Source organism: Mytilus galloprovincialis, chromosome 7, assembly GCF_965363235.1.
Source record: "Mytilus galloprovincialis chromosome 7, xbMytGall1.hap1.1, whole genome shotgun sequence".
NCBI classification, from domain to species: Eukaryota; Metazoa; Mollusca; class Bivalvia; order Mytilida; family Mytilidae; genus Mytilus; species Mytilus galloprovincialis.
Window position 1 is genome coordinate 25,035,998 of NC_134844.1, and position 17,555 is coordinate 25,053,552.

Genomic DNA, 17,555 nt, shown 5'->3' on the forward strand with positions numbered 1-17,555 from the left:
CAGTCATGGTCTATTTACTTTGAAAATTTTGCTCGATTAAATTTGTGATTAGGTCATATTAAGGGGAACCATGTTATTTTTTTGTATGTTTTGTATGCAGTCACAGTGTATAAGCATCGGCATTGAATTATTTGAGCTTGCTCCTCACTTTGCTAAGAAAATAATATTCGGTATGCTTTGTAAAAAAATGTTGTACACGTTTAATTTTGGCATGCATATATGGATATTGTATGGTCCACTCCCTCGCCGTTGCTCATAGACTTTGAAACTTTTGCCTAGTTAATGCGTTAAAGTTGTGTTTATCATTTTATCAATGGATTTCAGTTAGGTCCCAATCTATATAAAAATGCAGCATTTATCATGTTTAGTTCTTGTAGTAAATTATAGAGTTACACTGAGACTTCTATTGTGTTATATTGGTTTTAGTATTACGTGAATTTGGTTCCATTGCCGGGTTTTTCGTTTTTTCATAAAATTTACTAATACAACAAAGTCACTGCGGTAAAAAATATAAAACTAAATCTTTCACCCTCTGTTATGGCAGGCCAGAACTCCAATTTAAACTTGGATGGAGAGTTGTCTCAACATCTTCTTGTATTCAAGAAGACATTTCTTAAAAAAATGAATATTGGTCATGGAATAATAATTCACTCAAAATCAATGTTCAAAATATCTGAAGAAATTAGTGTTATTCGATTTTTAAATATGTGAGTTTAAGCATGGATGCAATTTTGGTACTCCAAGAGACAAATATGTATCTCTGGTACTCCTCATTAATACAGAATCTTGGATCGTTTTAAAATTAAATTGGTGTTACCAGAGACATTGTATTATATGTCTCTGGTGTTACTATGTAGGATTTAATGATGTCCCTATGAAATGATGTCCACCGGACTTTTTCATTCCTGACCGGACATATTTTCATAGTTTTTTTTTCATTTGAATAATAATTATTTACTATGAAATATCTCAGTGGAATAATATATATGAAATAATTCTACCAAGGATTTGTATAGTACTATTTTTTTTTTCAATTCAATTCAATTCAAAGTTTTATTGCCATATAAACTATACAGTTTGTGACATATTATATTATAACAGTCGTGTCTTTCCCCGGTCCGAATGTGAACCATCTTTAAACTTCGAAATCGCTATTATCTACCCTACAAAATCATAGAAGAGACTCTCCAAAGATTTATAAAACATAGAAAGAACAATATATGGAAATAAGCCAGGACTTTAAAATGTATACGGCTTGATACAAAAATCATGCCCGTTTCTGTATCAAGAAAAACGTGTTGTCGTGTGTTTTTGAAGTGTAAAGCACCAACCAAATCTGCATATCGTCACAGACACGGAATCCGACGTGTTGTGGTAACAGGTCGTGGAGTTGTATCTTGTCTTGGTGTTGGGGCTGACATTGTATGGCAAAGACTTCTGAAAGGCCACTGTGGCATTACCTCTCTGGATGGGAAAGGTTAGTAAGTGTGTACATGTATCTAGTAGAGTATATATGGGGGTCTCATTTGGGGGTTCTGAACCCGGATCTAGCTTACTGTTTTGTCAGATTCTCGTATCCTGCTTACACTATATACATAAGCAATTCTCATTTTTTTTGTTATTTCCCAGTGTCCCGCTAGACTTCATTTTCATTTTCGAAAATCGACAATTATCCCGTGTCACTCTATTAAAGACCCCAATGAGACCCACTACATGTATCCTTCTGATACCCCTATTTTTAATTGGTAACCTTGCAGTAGGTGATAATCAAGACAAGGAATTCAAACTAGAACACTATCATGCTAGATGACATGTATTTTTAGGTGAAAATATATTTATAAATCAACACATTTGCTTACCTGACCTGTCATGCCTGTGTTAAAATGTAGGCATTTGCATAGAAAAATGTCACAGGTCTGAACATTGATTAACAATAACTATCTAGGAACTCTCTCTAATCTCAGTACTGCATGTACTGGTTGGGACTTGGGGAAAGGACAATTATTATTGCGTTTTTCTGTTAACTATGAACATACATATACATGTATACTATAAATAAAATGTATGAATTTGCTATTTACTATCAATTTCCAGTTTACTATATAGCTATCAGATATCCACAGAGGTCAATGATATATTTTAAAGACAATCTCTATAAATAAACAAAATGTAGCAGTGCAAATACACTTTATTTACAGTGTTTATTTATACATGTTATAGTACAATGTAGTAGTTAACAGAAAAAATAATAGATTTTAGAAAAAAAGGGTGAGGGCTAAAATAATTGTCCTGTCCCCAAGTACCTATGACTGATGCCTTTCCTGAAATTCTCAAGTCACAAAATCTTTTACAAAAATTCATTCTACAACAGTTTACCCACTTTCAACTATGCCCTCAAAATGCCTGCAATTTTGTGGGTGTACTCTATTCAATTATGTGTTCTATTGAGGCTTAAAAATTACTGGAGAAAGTTTCAACATTGTTCAATCAAGTCAATGGTGGAAAACTTGAGATATGAGAATTTGTTGGGACCATGTTATTATCATGATTGTATACAAGAAATCAATTTCAATCTGTTTCTTAATACAGGCATACAACTGTACATGTACATGATGTACATGTATATACACATTTGAACACATATAACACATATTAACTTAATATTTATCTCATAAACAATCACAAAAAGGAAATACAGCATTGTTTAGACACAACTGATGACATTGAAAAAACATACTTCAATGTATTTAGTCTTTATAGCTAAAGATTACCTAAATTTCATATATACTAAAACACCCCCGTGATTTTGCAGGTCCATGACTGAATTAAAGTATATAACTATGCGTAAGCCTTATTTTAGTATTGATATTGTCATCTGACAAAATCATGCCAAATATAAGATACATAGTTTTTATTGCTTTCAAATCTTTCTGTTTGAATCCGTCGACCTGGAACTTATCAATTATTGGTAATATTAATTATTTGGAAATCAAAAGGTCCTGGAATGGAGTATTTTTTAATCAACAGCATTGTCCTATATTAGTTATAAATAAAGTTGAATGCTTTGATTTGCTGTTTTACGTCATGCCCGCTAACAAATTGAAAATTTGACAATGATTGAATTTAGTAGTGTCAACTCTGTGATTAAGACCAGTGTATATAGCAAAATCCTAAATACACCGTTTGGTGGTGCGCCTGTCAGATGCGGAACGTACAGATAAGGTAATAGGTAACAGGTGAAAATACTCCCGGTATTGGATTCGACCTGGAACTTGTTAATTATTGGCAATATTAATTATGTGGAAAACAAAAGGATCTGGAAGTGTGTAATTTTTAATCTACACCATTGTCCTATAGATATAAGCTATATATATAGTTGAATTCTTTGATTTGTCGTTTTAAATTACCCGATGACGGCCGACAAATTGGACCTTGTTATTTTAGTATTATAGATATTTTCAATTGTCAAGATAAATAAAGTAAATGTGAACAATAGGACAATGCACAATATACATAAACATCAACCACACACAAACACAATGCCACCACCATAACTTATGTATACATTGAAAAAGAAGAGTGATTTATCATTACATGTATTATATATTATTGACATCTGAACATATTTTTATTTCAGAGTATGAATGAATTCCATGTAAAGTAGCAGGTTTAATACCTTTTTTTTAATTTCAGAGTATGATGGAATTCCATTTAGAGTAGCAGTTTTAATACTTTTTTTTATTTCAGAGTATGATGGAATTCCATGTAGAGTAGCAGGTTTAATACCTATTTTTATTTCAGAGTATGATGGAATTCCATGTAAAGGAGCAGGTTTAATACCTATTTTTATTTCAGAGTATGATGGAATTCCATGTAGAGGAGCAGGTTTAATTTTTTTTTATTTCAGAGTATGATGGAATTCCATTTAGAGTAGCAGGTTTAATACTTTTTTTTATTTCAGAGTATGATGGTATTCCATGTAGAGGAGCAGGTTTAATACTTTTTTTTATTTCAGAGTATGATGGAATTCCATTTAGAGTAGCAGGTTTAATACTTTTTAGCTCACCTGGCTGAAAGGCCAAGTGAGTTTTTCTCATCACTTGGCGTCCGGCGTCCGTCGTCGTCGTCGTCGTCCTGCGTTAACTTTTACAAAAATCTTCTCCTCTGAAACTACTGGGCCAAATTTAACCAAACTTGGCCACAATCATCATTGGGGTATGTAGTTGAAAAAATGTGTCCGGTGACCCGACCAACCAAACCAAGATGGCCGCCATGGCTAAAAATAGAACATAGGGGTAAAATGCAGTTTTTGGCTTATAACTCAAAAACCAAAGCATTTAGAGCAAATCTGACAGGGGTAATATTGTTCATCAGGTCAAGATCTATCTGCCCTGAAATTTTCAGATGAATCGGACATTTCGTTGTTGGGTTGCTGCCCCTAAAATGGTAATTTTAAGGAAATTTTGCTGTTTTTGGTTATTATCTTGAATATTATTATAGATAGAGATAAACTGTAAACAGCAATAATGTTCAGCAAAGTAAGATCTACAAATAAGTCAATATGACCAAAATGGTCAGTTGACCACTTTAGGAGTTATTGCCCTTTATAGTCAATTTTTAACCATTTTTCGTAAATCTTAGTAATCTTTTAGAAAAATCTTCTCCTCTGAAACTACTGGGCCAAATTTAACCAAACTTGGCCATAATCATCATCGGGGTATCTAGTTTAAAAAATGTGTCTGGTGCCCCGCCCAGCCAACCAAGATGGCCGCCATGGCTAAAAATAGAACATAGGGGTAAAATGCAGTTTTTGGCTTATTACTCAAAAACCAAAGCATTTAGAGCAAATCTGACCAGGTAAAATTGTTCATCAGGTCAACATCTAGCTGCCCTGAAATTTTCAGATGAATCGGACATTCCGTTGTTGGGTTGCTGCCCCTGAAATGGTAATTTTAAGGAAATTTTGCTGTTTTTGGTTATTATCTTGAATATTATTATAGATAGAGATAAACTGTAAACAGCAATAATGTTCAGCAAAGTAAGATCTACAAATAAGTTAACATGACCAAAATGGTCAGTTGACCACTTTAGGAGTTATTGCCCTTTATAGTCAATTTTTAACCATTTTTCGTAAATCTTAGTAATCTTTTAGAAAAATCTTCTCCTCTGAAACTACTGGGCCAAATTTAACCAAACTTAGCCATAATCATCATTGGGGTATTTAGTTTAAAAAATGTGTCCAGTGACTCGGCCAACCAACCAAGATGGCTGCCATGGCTAAAAATAGAACATCGGGGTAAAATACAGTTTTTGGCTTATAACTCGAAAACCAAAGCATTTAGAGCAAATTTGACAAGAGGTGAAATTGTTTATTAGGTGAAGATCTGTCTGCCCTAAAATTTTCAGATGAATCGGATAACCGATTGTTAGGTTGCTGCCCCTGAATTGGTAATTTTAAGGAAGTTTTGCCGTTTTTTTGTTATTATCTTGAATATTATTATAGTTAGAGATAAACTGTAAACAGCAATAATGTACAGCAAAGTAAGACCTAAAAATAAGTCAACTGACCAAAATGGTCAATTGACCCCCTAAGGAGTTATTGCCCTTTATAGTCAATTTTTAACAATTTTCATAAAATTTGTAAATTTTCACTAGCATTTTCACTGAAACTACTGGGCCAAGTTCATTAAAGATAGAATTGTAAGCAGCAAGAATGTTTAGTAAAGTAAGATCTACAAACACATCACCATCACCAAAACACAATTTTGTCATATGTCCTTTGTTTAATATTCACATACACCAAGGTGAGCGACACAGGCTCTTTAGAGCCTCTAGTTTTTAATTTCAGAGTATGATGGAATTCCATGTAGAGGAGCAGGTTTAATACTTTTTTTTATTTCAGAGTATGATGGAATTCCATGTAGAGTAGCAGGTTTAATACCAAGGAGAGATAAGTCAGGCCAGTTGAATATTGATAAGGTCATTGAACCATCCAAACAGAGGACAATGTCTGAAGGCAGTATGTATGTTCTAATAGCCGCTGAAGAGGCTTTAAATGATGCCAGATGGAAACCAGTGACAGAAGACGATAAGATAAGAACTGGTATAAAGCCCAAGTTATCAGCTAGTACACTTAATTTATCTGTAGTTAACTGAAAGTTATGGTGACTTATACATGTATTTATAGTAAAATTAATCCAACAATTACAAATGACTAAAAAAAATAAATATTCGGAGTAAATAAAAAAGGACCAAATAAAAAACACAGGAAACAAGAAGTTTATGATTTAATTCATGAACATGTATATTATCCTATAGCGCATTATTTTTTGCAGGTGTAAAATTGCACGATTTTCATTTAATAAGGTATATGAAATATTTGGCAGTTATTATTTTGGCGGATTCAAAACTTTTATCGATACCTTTGCATGTGCACCTTTTAATTGGCAGAATTTAATATAGCTTTTATGTTCTTTCCTCGAAAATAAGTGAAAATCACCCCATGAAAATATAAACCCGCTGTTAGGTATTACATTGTTCGTTGGTTATAATAAGAAGTTGAATGTCATTTGATTTCTTTGAGTATTAAATTCATTTTCATGGTATAAAATACATGGAACTAAATATATTTTTCTATGCATTCTAATTTTGTTTTGATGAAACTTTATTGGCGACATCATAACAACACTGATGACACTTATTGTAAGACGTCATAGCAGTGATTTAATATGTAGGAATTAATTCATGTGGAAGGGAACTATTGGTTTTTATTTGACTGGGAAATCACCATTTTTTTTTGGCAACCAATTTAATAAGAGACACTACCACTGTATGACATAAAAATATGACAAGACAGATGTACAGGCACTTCACTAATGGAGTATTAATTAAATGTTGCTCTCCTCAAGGTCATGTAATTAGAGAGCTCTTCTCAAAGTCATGTCATTTCCTGGTCTTTTTAGGTAGAAAACCACGCACATCAATATAAAAATGTTGTCAGGTAAAACATATGGCCTTAAACTCAATTGTTTCACTATTAATAATAAAACTAGAGGCTCTAAAGAGCCTGTGTCGCTCACCTTGGTCTATGTGAATATTAAACAATGGACACAGATGGATTCATGACAAAATTGTGTTTTGGTGATGGTGATGTGTTTGTAGATCTTACTTTACTAAACATTCTTGCTGCTTACAATTATCTCTATCTATAACAGTTCTTTCTGTGGAAAATGTTATTGAAAATCTTCAAATTTTAAGAAAATTGTTAAAAATTGACTATGAAGGGCAATAACTCCTTAAGGGGTCAATTGACTATTTTGGTCATAGAGACTTATTTTAAGTTCTTACTTTGCTGTACATTATTGCTGTTTACAGTTTATCTTTATCTATAATAATATTCAAGATAACAAAAAAAACCAGCAAAATTTCCTAAAAAATTACCAATTCAGGGGCAGCAACCTAACAACCTATTATCCGATTCATCTGAAAATTTCAGGGCAGATAGATCTTGACCTGATGAACAATTTTACACACGTCAGATTTGCTCTAAATGCTTTGGTTTTTGAGTTATAAGCCAAAAACTGCATTTTACCCCTATGTTCTGTTTTTAAGCACGGCGGCCATCTTGAATGGTTGGCCGGTCACCGGACACATTTTTTAAACTAGATACCCCAATGATGATTATGGCCAAGTTTGGTTAAATTTGGCCTAGTAGTTTTAGAGAAGAAGATTTTTCTAAAAGATTACGAAGATTTACGAAAAATGGTTAAAAATTGACTATAAAGGGCAATAACTCCTAAAGTGGTCAACTGACCATTTTGGTCATGTTGACTTATTTGTAGATCTTACTTTGCTGAACATTATTGCTGTTTACAGTTTATCTCTATCTATAATAATATTCAAGATAATAACCAAAAACAGCAAAATTTTTCAAAATTATCAATTCAGGGGCAGCAACCCAACAACGGGTTGTTCGATTCATCTGAAAATTTCAGGGCAGATAGATCTTGACCTGATGAACAATTTTATTACAGTCAGATTTGCTCTAAATGCTTTGGTTTTTGAGTTATAAGCCAAAAACTGCATTTTACCCCTATGTTCTATTTTTAGCCATAGCGGCCATCTTGGTTGGATGGCCGGGTCACCGGACACATTTTTAAAACTAAATACCCCAAAAATGATTGTGGCCAAGTTTGGATTAATTTAACCCAGTAGTTTCAGAGGAGAAGATTTTTTGTACAAGATTACTAAGATTTACGAAAAATGGTTAAAAATGGACTAAAAAGGGCAATAACTCCTTAGGGGGTCAATTGACCATTTCAGTCATGTTGACTTATTTGTAAATCTTACTTTTCTGGACATTATCGCTGTTTACAGGTTATCTCTATTTATAATAGTATTCAAGATAATAACCAAAAACAGCAAAATTTCTTCAAAATTATCAATTCAGGGGCAGCAACCCAACAACGGGTTGAAAATTTCAGGGCAGATAGATCTTGACCTGATGAACAATTTTATTACAGTCAGATTTGCTCTAAATGCTTTGGTTTTTGAGTTATAAGCCAAAAACTGCATTTTTCCCCTATGTTCTATTTTTAGCCATTGAGGCAATCTTGGTTGGTTGGACGGGTCAAGCCACACATTGTTTAAACTAGATATCCCAATGATGATTGTGGCCAAGTTTGGATTAATTTGTCCCAGTAGTTTCAGAGGAGAAGATTTTTGTAAAAGATAACTAAGATTTACGAAAAATGGTTAAAAATGGAATAAAAAGGGCAATAACTCCTAAAGGGGTCAACTGACCATTTCAGTCACGTTGACTTATTTGTAAATCTTACTTTGCTGAACATTATTGCTGTTTACAGTTTATCTCTATCTATAATAATATTCAAAATAATAACCAAAAACAGCAAAATTTCCTTAAAATTATCAATTCAGGGGCAGCAACCCAACAACGGGTTGTCCGATTCATCTGAAAATTTCAGGGCAGATAGATCTTGACTTGACCTGATAAACAATTTTACACCATGTCAGATTTGCTCTAAATGCTTTGGTTTTTGAGTTATAAGCCAAAAACTGCATTTTACCCCTATGTTCTATTTTTAGCCATGGCGGCCATCTTGGTTGGTTGGCCGGGTCACGTCACACATTTTTTAAACTAGATACCCCAATGATGATTGTGGCCAAGTTTGGTTTAATTTGGCCCAGTAGTTTCAGAGGAGAAGATTTTTGTAAAAGTTAACGACGACGGACGACGACGACGGACGACGACGGACGCCGGACTCAAAGTGATGGGAAAATCTCACTTGGCCCTTTGGGCCAGGTGAGCTAAAAACACCAAAACACAGTTAAAACAATTCAAAATAGGACATATTTTCTATCAAACTTATGTTTTGGGAAAAGTTAAATTGTTTACATTTGTAAATCGAATCCAAAAGATATATATAACAATAAAGACTTTGTGAAAATGACTTTTACAAAGTGTTTTTTTTTTATCTACAAAATGTATTAATCAGGTCAACTTCCAGTTAAAAGTCATTTATGGTCCAACAAAATAAATTGCTTTAAAATGGGCAATTGCTTTACGCATTGCTTTTCACATTGTATTTATGTTGTTTATTAGTTTTTTGTAAGATTTATTATTTTTTTATACATGACATTATCTACATGATCTAGTAGGAGTGCAGAGACTTGTACATTTTTTTACCTGTCCCACATCAGTCAGAAGTTTCTGTTGCCAGATACTTTTATTTTTTACTCAAATACTTTATGTAATTGCAACACAAACTGTTTTAAACTAATTGTCAGATATTAAAAGAGTTAAATCTCTACTGATTTTGAAGTGACTATGCATGTCAGTTTAGGTGGTAATTACTAAAGATAGACAGATAATTGTGTAGAAGAGTGGACTTCTGATGTGAATTCAAATACTAAATTAGGGATTGCTGAAAAGGGAAGTGAAGATCATTAGTAATTTTGAGGTCCAGGCCTCAAAGGTCAAAGTTACTAAAAATATTCCACAGTTAGTGCAGATACTTTGTTTCCAGATGCTAAATCAAATATTACATGTGTCTGACAATATTACTGTCTCAGAACATAACAGCAATGAATCACACCTTCGTAAATAGAAAAAAACTATGCCATCAGGTGGCACTATAAGTTTCCCTCCTTAATACTGGGGCCATGAGATGTGAATTTACTAACAGTTCCTTAACTTTTTCTAATTTCAGGAGTAGCCATTGGGATGGGATTGGTGGGAATGAAAGAGATTTACCAGACTAAAGAGATGATGAACCAGAAAGGCTACAAAGGAGTTCATCCACATTTTTTACCCAAGATACTTGTCAACATGGCTGCTGGCAATGTCAGTGTCAAATTCGGACTGAAGGTTAGCATAATGAAAAATAAGTAGTGATGTTTTTATAAGACCGCAAAAATTAAAAAAAAAATTTGATCGTATATTGGTATCACATCGGCGTCGTCAGCGTCAGTCCGAAGACGGATATTTCGGGATAATAACTTTTGAATAAGCAAAAAGAAATCAATAAAATGTCAACACAATGTTTATAACCACAAAAGGAAGCTTGGGATTGATTTTGGGGGTTATAGTCCCAAAGGTTTAGGCATTTATCTTGATTCAGGACAAAAAGTTGTGTATTAGTATTTCAATTGTTTTGAAATTGTACCACAATGTTTAATACCATAAGTAGAAGGTTGGGATTTATTTTAAGGAGTTATTGGGCAAACAGTCTAGGAATTGAGGGCCAAAAAGGGGTCAAAAACAAGCATTTTTTTTTGTTTCAAGACAATACCCCGGTAACTTGTGTGTAACTGTATGGATCTCTCTGACATTGTACCACAATTTTCCATTTAACACAGGGAAGACTGGGATTCAGTTTGGTGTTAATTTTTCAGAATATGTAGGAGTAAGGGCCAAAGAAGGGCCAAATTAAGAAGCACTTTTCTAGTTTACAGACAATAACTTGTGTTTAAGTGTATGGATCTCTATAAATTTTATATGAAGGTTCAATACCGCTAACTTATGTTTAAGTGTATGAATCTCTCTGAAATTAAACCACAATTTTCCATACCATGAAGGGATGGTTAGTATTGACTTTGGGGGGTTATGGCTCAAAATGTTTCGGAATTAGGGGCAAAAAAGTGGGAAAACTACGTATTTCTGGTCAATGGACAATTAAGACAATTTAAAAGCAGTGTAAGGGAGGTAATTCTAAAACATTTAACATACAATGTTGGGTATGTTCGGATTTACCTCCCTTACACTACTTGTATATTATGTATAAAGAAATGACAGGTTTTGGACTAATTACAAAATAAAGGGGGGGGGGGTAGTTGTTTTCAATTTTTTAGCTCTACTGGCCCAAAGGGCCAAGTGAGCTTTTCTCATCACTTGGCGTCCGGCGTCGTCGTCCTGCGTCCGTCGTCGTTAACTTTTACAAAAATCTTCTCCTCTGAAACTACTGGGCCAAATTTTACCAAACTTGGCCATAATTATCATTGGGGTATCTAGTTTAAAAAATGTGTCCGGTGACCCGGCCAACCAACCAAGATGGACGCCATGGCTAGAAATAGAACATAGGGGTAAAATCCAGTTTTTGGCTTATAACTCAAAACCAAAGCATTTAGAGCAAATCTGCCAGGGTAAAATTGTTTATCAGGTCAAGATCTATCTGCCCTGAAATTTTCAGATGAATCGGACAACCCGTTGTTGGGTTGCTGCCCCTGAATTGGTAATTTTAAGGAAATTTTGCTGTTTTTGGTTATTATCTTGAATATTATTATAGATAGAGATAAACTGTAAACAGCAATAATGTTCAGCAAAGTAAGATTTACAAATAAGTCTACATGACCGAAATGGTCAGTTGACCCCTTTAGGAGTTATGGCCCTTTATAGTCAATTTTTAACTATTTTCCGTAAATCTTAGTTATCTTTTACAAAAATCTTCTCCTCTGAAACTACTGGGCCAAATTTAACCAAACATGGCCAAAATCATTATTAGGGTATCTAGTTTAAAAATTTTGTCCGGTGACCCGGCTTACCAACCAAGATGGCCGCCATGGCTAAAAATAGAACATAGGGGTAAAATGCAGTTTTTAGCTTATAACTCAAAAACCAAAGCATTTAGAGCAAATCTGACATGGGGGTAAAATTGTTTATCAGGTCAAGATCTATCTGCCCTGAAATTTTCAGATGAATCGGACAACCCGTTGTTGGGTTGCCGCCCCTGAATTGGTAATTTTAAGGAAATTTTGCTGTTTTTGGTTATTATCTTGAATATTATTATAGATGTAGATAAACTGTAAACAGCAATAATGTAATGCTTGGGGTATACAATGTTTTTTTTATACTTTCATCAAAAATTATATTATGAACATGAGACAAACGAGACATTTCAGTATGTCCACTCTTGTTTTTGCTTTTGAAGAAGATATGACAGAATTGAAGAACCATTTATATAAATTGAAAACCCAAAATAATCATTGATGGAAGATTTAAGCAAAAAATTTAAGGTGAGCGATTCAGGCTCTTGAGAGCCTCTTATTGGTTATTATCTTGAATATTATTATAGATAAGAGATAAACTGTAAACAGCAATAATGTTCAGCAAAGTAAGATCTACAAATACGTCAACATGACGGAAATGGTCAGTTGACCCCTTTAGGAGTAATTGCCCTTTATAGTTAATTTTTAACCATTTTTCGTAAATCTTAGTAATCTTTTAGAAAAATCTTCTCCTCTGAAACTACTGGGCCAAATTTAACCAAACTTGGCCATAATCATCATTGGGGTATCTAGTTTAAAAATTTTGTCCGGTGACCCGGCTTACCAACCAAGATGGCCGCCATGGCTAAAAATAGAACATAGGGGTAAAATGCAGTTTTTAGCTTATAACTCAAAAACCAAAGCATTTAGAGCAAATCTGACATGGGGGTAAAATTGTTTATCAGGTCAAGATCTATCTGCCCTGAAATTTTCAGATGAATCGGACAACCCGTTGTTGGGTTGCCGCCCCTGAATTGGTAATTTTAAGGAAATTTTGCTGTTTTTGGTTATTATCTTGAATATTATTATAGATGTAGATAAACTGTAAACAGCAATAATGTAATGCTTGGGGTATACAATGTTTTTTTTATACTTTCATCAAAAATTATATTATGAACATGAGACAAACGAGACATTTCAGTATGTCCACTCTTGTTTTTGCTTTTGAAGAAGATATGACAGAATTGAAGAACCATTTATATAAATTGAAAACCCAAAATAATCATTGATGGAAGATTTAAGCAAAAAATTTAAGGTGAGCGATTCAGGCTCTTGAGAGCCTCTTATTGGTTATTATCTTGAATATTATTATAGATAAGAGATAAACTGTAAACAGCAATAATGTTCAGCAAAGTAAGATCTACAAATACGTCAACATGACGGAAATGGTCAGTTGACCCCTTTAGGAGTAATTGCCCTTTATAGTTAATTTTTAACCATTTTTCGTAAATCTTAGTAATCTTTTAGAAAAATCTTCTCCTCTGAAACTACTGGGCCAAATTTAACCAAACTTGGCCATAATCATCATTGGGGTATCTAGTTAAAAAAATGTGTCCGGTAACTTGGCCAACAAACCAAGATGGCCGCCATGGCTAAAAATAGAACATAGGGGTAAAATTCAGTTTTTGGCTTATAACTCAAAAACCAAAGCATTTAGAGCAAATCTGACAGAAGGAAAATTGTTCATCAGGTCAAGATCTATCTGCCCTGAAATTTTCAGATGAATCGTACAACCCGTTGTTTGGTTGCTGCCCCTGAAATGGTAATTTTAAGGAAATTTTGCTGTTTTTGGTTACTGTGGATTCATTTATTTTCGTGGGTATCAATTTTCGTGGATAGAGAAAAAAAGACGTTTCGTGGTATACGTAAATTCGTGGATCGCTGATTACAACAACAAAAAATAGATACGTAATTCATGGATTTCTTTTTCATTTAGGAGATCATATAACCTCCTTGGTTTGATTAATAATAAAACAAAACAAAAAAGAAGGAATTCATTGAAAAAGCTCGCTTGCTCATTCTAGGTTAAAGTGTTCATTGATAACTTCGATTACAATAATGGACAGAGACAACTGATTATTTGTTTGTTTTACAATTTATAAATTCTTGTCTGAATTCTATAAGGCATTCAAAACATTATGATTGAAAGCTCATTTCCCTAATCACGATATAATAAACAGTGATATAAGTATAAGGTGTGCAAATAAATGTTCCTGTCATAATCAATATTACCTAGGGGCAATATCCCCGTACTTAATCCTATTGATGTTTAATCACTGGTAAACCAAACTATGACACGGTAATTAACAACTTGCAGTTATTTTCCATGAACAGTTTTAATCAATTTTAAAAAGTAAATTATCACTGATATTAGATATATTTATTATAGATTTAATTAAAATACTTGTATCTTCTTTCAATAAAAAAACACGTGTTATGTTACAATGTTTATCGCTAGTCAAGACTATACTGGAACTGCATAACATAACCGGAAATAAACATCCGACTCAATACACATTTCTTGGGATTATTCTTCGTTGAATTCTTAAATTCGTGGTTCGCTGTTACCCACGAAATCCACGAAAATTGATATACCACGAATAAAAATGAATCCACAGTAGTATCTTGAATATTATTATAGATAGAGATAAACTGTAAACAGCAATAATGTTCAGCAAAGTAAGATCTACAAATAAGTCAACATGACGGAAATGGTCAGTTGACCCCTTTAGGAGTAATTGCCCTTTATAGTCAACTTTTAACCATTTTTCGTAAATCTTAGTTATCTTTTACAAAAATCTTCTCCTCTGAAACTACTGGGCTAAGTTCATTATAGATAGTGATAATTGTAAGCAGCAAGAATGTTCAGTAAAGTAAGATAGTAAGATGTACAAACACATCACCATCACCAAAACACAATTTTGTCATGAATCCATCTGCGTCCTTTGTTTAATATTCACATAGACCAAGGTGAGCGACACAGGCTCTTTAGAGCCTGTAGTTTTCTTTCAAATTTCTCAAGTTCCAAATTTTTGAAAAGTTAAAAGAAGAAATCTTTAATTACACAAAATTGCACAATAGATTTGTAAGATTTTGACATTTGTTTTGTGTCAAAAACTCATATTATGTCAAAAATTGGATCACAATCCAAAATTCAGAGCTGTATCAAGCTTGAATGTTGTGTCCATACTTGCCCCAACTGTTCAGGGTTCGAATTCTGCAGTCGTATAAAGCTGCACCCTGCGGAGCACCTGGTTAACATCTGCAGTTAAACAATATTGTGATAAGATACTATATATGATAAATAAGTAAGTTTTCTCATATTCAGTTTGGTTTAAACATATTTATTTGTCACCATACAAAAATACACTTCAATAATAAGATATTTTGACAGATGACATCAGTGAGCACATGAATAATAAGACCCATATATCAGACCACATTAATCATGCAGTATTTGAGACTTCTAAGAAAATGTAGCAGACCCCATGAGTTGTTGTTATGCCCCTGTTGCAAACGAAGGGGGCATTTATGTTTACTCTTGTCTGTCTGTGTGTATGTCCCAAAATAATATATAATAAGTTTCCTTTCTCTAATGCAAGTTTGCCGCAACCAATTAATATTAAACTTATTTCCAATGCTTATTACCATTAAATGCAGATCAAGTTCTAACTTGGGTAGGACAATTTTATGTTCTTTTACAATTTGGAATAATTCCTGAATTTGCTGTTTCCCAACATTAACTGTACTTTGCCTCAACCTTATGTTATGAAATTTAATTCCTATTTCTTATTTCCACTACCGGTAAACACAGATCAAGTTTGAGTTTGGGTGGTGTCTTTTTTGTTGATCTTGAGTTATATTCCTTTATTAGTGTAAAAATTGTTGAATTTGCCATTTCCACTCTCTAACTATCCTTTGCCTCAACCAAATTTTATGAAACTTGTACTCAATGGTAATTACCATGAAATATGGATCAAGTTCAAATTTGGGTGGTGTCATTCTCACAGTTCCCAAGTTATATTACCTTTTAAATGGAAAAAGTGATAAATTTGCTGTTTCCACACTCAAACTTTACTCTGCCTCAATCACATGTTATGAAAATTGATACCCATATTACCAGATCTTTTCCTGGTCTAAAGAAGGTTAAAAAATATCACCTCTTGAAACAACATATCCTGGGAATCTTATTCCATGTATTCTGAATATTAATATCTTTATTACAGATAAAGGATTAATAAAGAATATAGAAAATAACTATTGTTTATTGTCTGTAGTATTTAACTTAAGCAAGTGCTGTTCTTGGTTAAATTAAAAACTTGTTGTTTATTGTCTGTATTACTGTGGATTCATTTATTTTCATGGGTACCAATTTTCGTGGTAAAGGGAAACTCACATGTTTGTGGATATTTAATTTCATGGTTTTGCCAAAGTCTGCATAGAAGCCTCTAGAAAATTTGTTATTTGTTGAAAATTTAATTTCGTGGTTTACCTGTACCCACGAAAAATTGGTATACAACCAATAATAGTGATTCCACAGTATTTAATAAAGATGAGTGCTGTCCTTTGATGTACATGAATATATGTTTGTACATATATATCTCAATACTTTACAGGGACCAAACCATGCAGTATCAACAGCCTGTACCACAGGATTACATTCCATTGGTGATGCCTGTAGATTTATACAGCACGGAGATGCTGATGTGATGATAGCTGGTGGGACTGAAGAAAGCCCAAATCCACTATCTGTTGCAGGGTTCTCCAAGATGAGAGCACTAAGTACAAATTATAATGACAATCCTAAACAGGCATCCAGGCCATTTGATAGAAAACGTGATGGTTTTATTATGTCAGAGGGTGCAGCTGTATTAGTTGTAGAAGAATTATCTCATGCTTTAAATAGAGGAGCAACAATATATGCAGAAGTTTTAGGATACGGATTATCAGGGGACGGGCATCACATAACCGCACCTAGTGAAGATGGCAATGGGGCTTATCGATGTATGAACTCAGCATTAAATGATGCTCAAGTAGAAAGTAGTCAGATTGAATATGTTAATGCACATGCTACCTCAACCCCTTTAGGGGACATGGCTGAGAGTAAGGCAATAGTGAAATGTTTAGGAGGAAACACAAATTTAAGGGTTTCCTCTACAAAAGGTGCCACAGGACATTTACTAGGTGCTGCGGGTAGTATAGAAGCTTTGTTTACTGTGATGTCTTGTTACTCAGGGAAGATTCCAGCTACGTTAAATTTACATGAACCTGATACAGGCGTAGATTTAAATTATATTGCTAATGACTCAGTGGATTGGACATCAAAATCATCTAAACGCATTGCCTTAACTAACTCGTTTGGATTTGGAGGAACAAATGGATGTCTATGTATATCATCTTTTAATCAATAAAATAGAATGCTTTTTGATATACAATGTTATTCAAGTTATACAAGTTTATAAGTAGATTGTGGGGAAATGGAAATTAAACAG

The 17,555-nt window shown here is 33.6% G+C and overlaps 1 protein-coding gene across 1 annotated transcript; it reads left to right on the forward strand.

Annotated features, from left to right (window-relative positions):
* Positions 1–1,124: 1,124 nt before the first annotated feature.
* LOC143082619 (3-oxoacyl-[acyl-carrier-protein] synthase, mitochondrial-like) lies at positions 1,125–17,491 on the forward strand. Its single transcript, XM_076258399.1, has 4 exons — positions 1,125–1,477; positions 5,903–6,103; positions 10,230–10,387; positions 16,680–17,491. Exons 1-4 carry the CDS (start codon positions 1,270–1,272, stop codon positions 17,472–17,474), a joined length of 1,362 nt encoding a protein of 453 aa, XP_076114514.1. The 5' UTR covers positions 1,125–1,269; the 3' UTR covers positions 17,475–17,491.
* The last annotated feature ends 64 nt before the right edge of the window (positions 17,492–17,555 follow it).